The sequence below is a fragment of the Fulmarus glacialis genome, unplaced genomic scaffold (genome assembly GCF_000690835.1).
Source record: "Fulmarus glacialis isolate BGI_N327 unplaced genomic scaffold, ASM69083v1 scaffold1665, whole genome shotgun sequence".
NCBI classification, from domain to species: Eukaryota; Metazoa; Chordata; class Aves; order Procellariiformes; family Procellariidae; genus Fulmarus; species Fulmarus glacialis.
In genome coordinates, this window is record NW_009213419.1 from 14065 (window position 1) to 22231 (window position 8167).

Sequence of the window (8167 nt, forward strand, 5' to 3'; positions counted from 1 at the left end):
CCACCGCCACCACCCCTAATGAGACAAACAATAACACGCAACCTGCAGCCTCTACTCCGGCCAGCAATTTCCAGACAGCAGGATCCACTAATGATACCATTAGCTTCTCTGGCTTCTCGTTCTGCTGCTGCTTTGTCATCATTGGCCCCTGGTCAGTCATCTGTGGCAGCCGGGCTGCCAGTAAATCCGTCTTCTGTCGTCGTCTCTGATCTCCCTCCAGCAGTGTCCCTATCTCTCCGTGGTGAAAAGCCAGATGGACCTTTTCGGTAAGTAAATCTGTAGAGCAACATGAATATAAAAGACACCAAAATGCTTAAGTTAGATTCTTCTTCTTGAGCTTCTCAGCTAATGATTTATATATCGTTAGTGACAGTTCCAGATAATTGTGGAAGTTCTGGTTTTTATTTTTACTTTGAATGAGGACACTTTGATAAGTTGGAAGTGAGTCTCATGCAAGAATTTTCTCAGAAGTATTTCTTGTTTGGTTCCCGTATCAGTCATTCAGTACAGGTTTACCCTGAAAGAGGAGCTTTTTTCCCGTGGGAGCCCTTTGATTTTAAGTGGCTAGCAATTCCTAAAGTAACCATTTATTTATGTCAAACCTTCTTGAGTGCATTAATTTCTCTTTATTACTCGGGAAATAATATTTTCATGAAAAGTGTAAAAGCATGATTATAGGTAAAATTGACCAGGTGTTTTCACATTACTTTTTTCTACAGTATTTCTGTCATCAATATTATGATAAGTCAGTGTCATCCTTAGTAATACACAGTGTAGTCAGTGATGCATAGTAAACATTAAAACACTGTAAATTTGACATGAAACATGAAAGTCTTAAGTTTGCAACCCAGTGAAGTCATACAAAAATCTGTACTATTGGTTAGGGCTTATATTCTTTCAACTTTATGCCTTGAATGCAAATAGCCACACTGTCCAGAATACTGTCAGGCTCAGCTCTACCGTTGAATACAAAGGATCCAATTCAAAAGAACCTCTGAGGCAGCCTCTGAACTAGCACATAAACATTTCCTAATAGAATTTCAGTTCTTGCGTCTTCCAAAACTGGGATTCATTGTGTGGGTTCTATGTACTCCAATCCTTTCATGTACAGCTAGCTTAATAAAACATTTTTCCAGTGAGCTTCCTCTTTAAATGCCAGTAGTCCAAATAGACTTCTAGTCAGTGCTTCATTTGGAATCAGCCAACTTCACATTTGTAAATCTGGTGAAGATTATTTTACAATTTTTTTCCATTTACAGTAGTCAGCCTTTTCTCACCTTGGACTTTATATGTCAAGTAGCACTTCCAAACGCTGTTTGAATAATAAAAAATTGGGGTTTTGTTGTAGTGATGCTGATACTGTTTTACCTCCTGCTGCTCTGGTGACTGCTGCTGAGCTTTCGAAATCTTCCTCTCTGTCAATCAGCAGTTTGTTGGAAGAGAAGGTAAATTTTATTTCAACATATGCAATGATTCTTGTATTTTAATAGAGCTCATTTTCTAACTGTTTGCATTTATTCACAAGGGCTATCAGGTTCCTGTACTAAGACAACCAGCATTACCAAGTCTTCTGGGCCCCCAAGGACAATCAATACCCACAACTGGTAAGTAACTATAACTTTAGAATTTCTTCTAAAAAATTATCTTCAGATAAACTGAATAGTTTTGTGGGTTTTTTTCCCTCTCCCCGCTCCAAAAGGTCATCCAATGAGAGCCAGTACAATTCGCTCAGCAGGCAGCAGACCAGGCTGGGAACTGTAAGTATTCTACAGAAATTCAATATATTACTACTTGTAACCTGTTAAATTAGGCCATAACACATAACTTATACAACAGCTGACTTATAATGAAATAAGTATGCACAGATAGTTGTGGAGAATACAAGTGGTAATTAATTTTTAAATGGCTTAATTTGAATTAACTTTAACAAAGGGGATCTGTGCTTGCAGTAAGATTATTTAAAATAAAACTCCAGCACATAATTGAAAAGAGGACTCTGAAAAATGAGCACTTTTTGAGGAAACCATAATTACATATAAAAATTAAATATAATTAGAAGATCAGATGGAAAGCCACCCTTTTGATTACTGGCTGACTAGGGCTGAAGAAATTGATTTCCCAATAGAAATTGGCCTCCAACATTCTTTCTTTAACAACTTAGTTGATACTGATTGAGCAAATTATTGGAAAAGTCAACGCTGTTATTTTATGACAATTTTGAATTTCTTCAATTTAGTCATCTCAAACAGCCAAGCTGCTTTCTCTCAGTTGGAGAGAGAGGAGTCCGTTTTATCTATTATTGCAGTGTCAAGTTAGTCCTTCATTTTGGTATATATTTGTTACAGATAGATTGTAAAGGTGCATTGTGTTTATAAAATCTTAAAGATAAGATAAATCAAAACAAAAACCAGGATCCATCCCACAGACTGTCAGTAAGCAAGAAAATAACAATTCAGGGACAAGAACAGGCCAAATACACCATCATGGGGCAACAACATAGGAAGCATATATGGGAGAAGTTAAAAGAAGTTTGAGAGAAGATTAGTTAGTATCTGTGCAGTACTTTGAAGATCAGAAGTGTGAAATACTAAGTGTATCAAGGAGTGGCAGAGGAGCGGTGGGCACTTGGCACATGGGAGATGGGAGTCTCTTTTAAGTATGGGCAGCCTCCATCCACAGTCACAAAGCTGAGTATAAGGAGAGAAGCCTGAGGGAACTGTTGGGGGTGAGGATGTGGAAGGCAAGTATGAGGATCAAGAAATGTGTGTCGTCTCAAGTGAACAGAAAGCAGGGAGAAAAATGCTTACGTTGAGCAAGAAGTGCTCGCCACCATGCTCCCGCTTCATTCGCTTTCCTCTTTAAAATCAGGGCAGAGCGTAACAAACAGTGACACATGTTTTTGGGTTTCTTTAGTTCAAATCGAGGACGCCCGCATAGTGAACGTACCCAAAGGACTCAGGCCCCAACACTACCAACCCCGGTCTTTGTGCCTGTGCCTCCACCCCCCTTGTCTCCTCCACCACCCCATGCACTTCCTCTTCCTCCGGGGGTGCCACCACCACAGTTTCCTCCTCAGTTTCCACCTGGTCAGCCTCCATCTGCTGGGTACACTGTCCCCCCTCCAGGATATCCCCCAGCTCCTGCAAACATGTCATCAGCTTGGGTACCAGCAGCAGTACCAACGGCTCATTCAAATACCATCCCAACGACACAAGCACCTCCTTTATCTAGGGAGGAGTTTTACAGAGAACAACGGAGACTTAAAGAGGAGTAAGTATTTGGCTCAATGAAGTTGCGTTGTTTTTCATTTTTGTATTTCGGTAGCATATCGGACTGCAGTTACACTAAAGTGCGTCTGACATAAGCAAAAACGACATAGTGTTTTTTCCAATATACTTTTTCGTTGCAGATGGTAAACATGCAAAACTAAAACAAGACAAATGTAATTCTAAAACTTTCCCTAAAACTTGTAGGAATTCTAAACTGTTTTTGCTTAAATAGGATGTTCACCTTTTGCATTTGCATGCAGTATACATTTTCTCATATTGGCCATGTTTTGTTTCTTGATGTCTTTTTGTAATAAAGGTCAAACTATAATTGTAATAAAGGTCAAACTTATTTTAACAGGGAAAAGAAAAAGTCCAAACTTGATGAGTTTACAAATGATTTTGCTAAGGAATTGATGGAATATAAAAAGATTCAAAAGGAGCGTAGGCGTTCGTTTTCCAGGTAACTGCTTTACATGTCCGTAATGGAGAAGCAGATTGTCTAGAAGAATCAGGAGGAGTTCCACTCCACCTCTCTATCGTTAGATGGATTGAATGATTCAAGGGATTAGCAGTGATAGGAGTTTCATATGTAGGTTACTAGCTCAAATATGGCAGAGATAACAGTTGACTGATAGTTATAATTTGGCAGCAGTTGTTAAGGAACGGGTGTCTCTTTTACTAAAGCTTCTCGGTAATGACATCCTCCACCTCCTGACAACTGTGAGGAGCCTAGAAACTAGTGTAGTTGCTGGATTTTCTGCGTCTCCCTATTCTGATTGTAACCATTACCTCAAAGCACTTTGGAGGAGATATGTGAGAGAAATTGTCTTCATTTCCTCTTTTGTTTATCTCATGTGGATACAAGGAGAGATTTTAGCCTGGACTGCAAACTGGTGGCTTTTGCTAGTATTTTGTTGACATTGTTAAATTTTTCTTAGGAATTAAAAGATCAGACTTGTTTTTAAGGAAATCTTAAATTGGTGAAGGACTTCGAGAGGAGGAATTATGCTAATGAACATTTGCAGAATAATGTGAAATGGTTCTTTAAAAAATAATAAAAGAAAAACTTGTGAAGAAAAAACTCAGAGTAGCTGATGTTTTCTATCCCAAAAAATAACTTGGGCAGGAGTCTGAATAGCTCTCTGTTAGTAAAGCTGTTAGTATCTTTCCTAGAGTAATGGCATTGAGTCATGTTACTAGAGGCTGAGTTTAGAAGCTTTTTAGATTTTTCTTGAAATGCGGTCACTATCCTTGGTTAGAGCTAGAGGTATGTGCAAAATTTTGCTAGAACATCTGGCTAGAAGTGTTGATTAAATAGAACCGTATGTAAGATTGCAGTACAAGTATTTTGCATCCTGTACAAATTGCCAAATAAGTAGTGAAATTGAATAGACTAAGCTGGCATTTTAAAATTGAACTTTACTGTCTTCAGACTAAATCGTGTTTTCTTGATGTTTGATACTGCCCTGTCGCCATTAACACTTGCTCTTTTTGCATCTTACTGCAACAAAAACGATTTGCACTGCATGTAGTTGCCGAGTAGTGAAAAATGTTGCGCGTTCACGTACCAGTAGAGGCCAGTATACACCACCTTAAATCAACCAATAGCTGTGGTAGTTCATGTGCTAGAAGTGAGTGAAAGCAGACTTACCCTTCCTGTATGTTTTTACACTAACAAAGCAGCAGCTGTTCTGTCTTGTAAACAGAAACTTTTACGTGTTATCAAGTTCTTCAATTTGCAGTAGTATTATGTCAGCAGCTGAAAGAAGCTTTGACATAAGCATATGGAGAGGAAAAAAAAAAAAAAAACAAACCAAATTTGGGAGGAAAAAAGTTGGGGAGAGTGACTGTTATGAATTAACTTCTTTTTTTTTTTTGTGTTGTGTTTTTTTTAAGGTCCAAGTCTCCCTATAGTGCTTCATCTTACTCTAGAAGTTCGTATACCTACTCCAAGTCAAGATCAGGTTCTTCCCGCTCTCGCTCCTACTCTCGATCATTTAGTCGTTCCCATTCTCGTTCCTACTCGCGATCGCCGCCGTATCCAAGAAGAGGCAAAGGGAAGAGTCGTAACTATCGTTCTAGGTCAAGGTCACATGGTTATCACCGTTCAAGGTCAAGGTCACCTCCATACAGAAGATACCATTCACGGTCAAGGTCTCCAGTATTCAGAGGCCAGTCTCCCACTAAACGGACTATACCTCAAGGAGAAGGAGAAAGGGAGTATTTTAACAGATACAGAGAAGTTCCACCATATGATATGAAAGCTTACTATGGCAGATCTGTTGACTTTAGAGATCCATTTGAAAAGGAAAGATACAGAGAATGGGAAAGGAATTACAGAGAATGGTATGAAAAGTTTTACAAGGGCTATGCTGTTGGCGCTCAACCTCGACCTCCGGTAAACAGAGAGAACTTTTCTCCAGATAGGTTTGGACCACCTGGGACCAGACGAGAGAATTCGCCATATGCTCGGGGACGTAGGGAGGATTATCCTGCTGGGCAGAGCCACAGAAATCGTAATATAGCTGGAAATTACCCTGAAAAACCTTCTGGAAGAGAGAGCCATGGCATCAAAGATCCTACAAAATCAAAAGAGAAGGAGGTGGAAAATCCACTGGGAGATGGCAAAGGAAATAAACATAAAAAACACCGGAAGAGAAGAAAAGGGGATGAGAATGAAGGATTTCCCAATGCTGAGTTGTTAGAAGGCGCAAGAAAACCAAGAGAGCCAGTTACAGCAGAAGACGTTAAAATGGACACTCTGTTCATGCTCCCAAGCAGAGATGATGCCACCCCTGTGAGAGATGAGCCTATGGAAGCAGCTTCTATTGCTTTCAAACCAGTGTCTGAAAAGGAGAAAAAAGAGAAGGATAAGCCAAAAGCAAAAGTTGACAAGACAAAGCGGAAAGTAGAAGTGGCTGTTCCTCCTAAGAAAGACAATGTAATAAAACCAGCTAAAGCTTCTCAAGAGAAGGTGGATACCGATCGTGAAAAATCTCCTCGAACGGAACCTCCTGTGAAAAAAGTGAAGGAGGAGTTACCAAAGACAGACAGTGTTAAAACATCTTCCTCTCAAAAGGATGAGAAGGCTCTTGGTACCCCAAGGAAAGTTCACCCAAAAGTGACAAAAGATCACCCAGAAACCAGACCAGCCAAGGAGGAAAAGGCAAAGAAAGACCATCCGAAAGAAACCAAGTCGGAGAAGCCCTCCAACAAAGAGGACAAGTCAAAAAAACCTGCTGAAAAAAGCAAACCTTCTGATGCAAAACCTGAAAAAAGAAAAAGAAAAGCAGATGAAAAGGTTGATAAAGAACATGAAGGCACTTCCATAAAGGCCTCTAAACCAGAAACTGCTGAATCGAAAACATCGCCGAAGGGGAAGACTGAGCCTGATGGTGAAAAAGGAGAGCGAACTCCAGAAAAGGATAAATCTGCTTTTCTTAACAACCCTGCAAAAAAGATTAAACTTAACCGAGAAACTGGCAAAAAGATTGTGAGTGGAGAAAATGTGCCACCTGCAAAAGAAGCTGTTGAGAAACCTGAGCCGAGCATCAGCAAAGTTAAACAAGAAAAAGCAAAGGGAAAAGTGAGAAGAAAAGTAACAGCAGCTGATGGATCTAGTTCAACTCTTGTAGATTATACCAGGTACCTCATCATTTCTTTTCCTATTCTTTCTTTCCTCCTCCCCTCCCAAAAATGTAAAATTCTTTATGGTGACTAAAGAAAGGAACAGCTAAATCCGTGCCAAATGAGTGAATAATCTATGATCTTCCCTGTTAAACTGTAGTTGGGTCAAAATCAAATTTTTTTAAAGAAAACAGTCTGTACTGCACAGAAAGCTAATAAGGTTAATTCATTGGTGATGCGTTTGACCCTTACTTCTGGGACTTTTTTTCCTCTCTTCTTATTCATTATGTGTTGGCTCTTTGAGGTGTCCCCTCTATGTCTTCCTTGAAATCCAGCTTACTGATAAAGGCAAGGATGACAGACATGTCTATACCATGCAATATTTTGTTTTTTAAAAATTGCAAGGTACTGTAATGATCTACTTTTGTCAGTATGACATGAAATTATACCTTGCAGAAATAGCAGCGTGGTTGCCAATATATTGTACTGATCTTAGCTTTGAGCACAGTGCCATGTTGACACAGCTACGCTGTTTTCCAGCTCAGTGCCAACTTTTTTTGGCGCTTAGATTGGAGATCTCTTTTCTATATTCCATTGTGTGATGGGGGTGGGGAGGAAGGGAAGGGGGAAGTGTTCTAGTGTGGTGCTGTTATTACATTTCAGCATCTAAAGAAGCAGGACTAAGCAAACTCAAAACATTTAAGACATCGCTAGAGACTTAAGATAGTGTCTTGATAATCTAAAAGGTTTTTAAAACCTACATTTTTCTAAAGAACAGTACTGGGACATGAGGATAAAACTTTGGTTGTGTATACCTCTCCATAATTGCTTGCTTACGTATTGAAACAAGAATATATATCTAATTTATCTGCTATGGTAGAAATAGGACATGGAGGAATTACCAGATCAGACAGTCCCCAATCTGATAATCTTGTGTCTTTGTTAATTAAATGTATAGTAGGAAGATACTAAATTAATTGATTGCTTATAATCTTAGCTAGTGGACTCATCCTTTCTCTTGTCTGTTCTCTTAATTGAACATCTTTTGGAAAAAAATACTGAAGATTAAGAATTGAAACAAAAGCCATTTTATAAAACATTACAAAAGATGGCGGTGCATGTATCTCACCTCTTATTAATGTACGCTTTTTTCCTCCTAGCACTAGTTCTACTGGAGGAAGCCCCGTTAGAAAGACTGAGGAAAAGCCAGATACAAAACGAACTGTCATTAAGACCATGGAAGAGTATAATAATGATATAACAGCCCCTGC

The 8167-nt window shown here is 39.2% G+C and overlaps 1 protein-coding gene across 1 annotated transcript in view; it reads left to right on the top strand.

The window, feature by feature from the left end:
• The window catches only part of LOC104077069 (E3 ubiquitin-protein ligase RBBP6-like), a gene marked incomplete at both ends in the record, with an annotated part of 22050 nt that extends 13888 nt beyond the window's left edge, over positions 1 to 8162 (top strand). Inside the window, 8 exon segments of the mRNA XM_009578171.1 lie at positions 1 to 266; positions 1349 to 1445; positions 1526 to 1604; positions 1700 to 1757; positions 2914 to 3270; positions 3628 to 3729; positions 5166 to 6914; positions 8057 to 8162. The exon segment at positions 1 to 266 is cut by the window's left edge and continues 13 nt beyond it. Coding sequence (XP_009576466.1) covers positions 1 to 266; positions 1349 to 1445; positions 1526 to 1604; positions 1700 to 1757; positions 2914 to 3270; positions 3628 to 3729; positions 5166 to 6914; positions 8057 to 8162 — 2814 coding nt within the window.
• Positions 8163 to 8167: the final 5 nt, after the last annotated feature.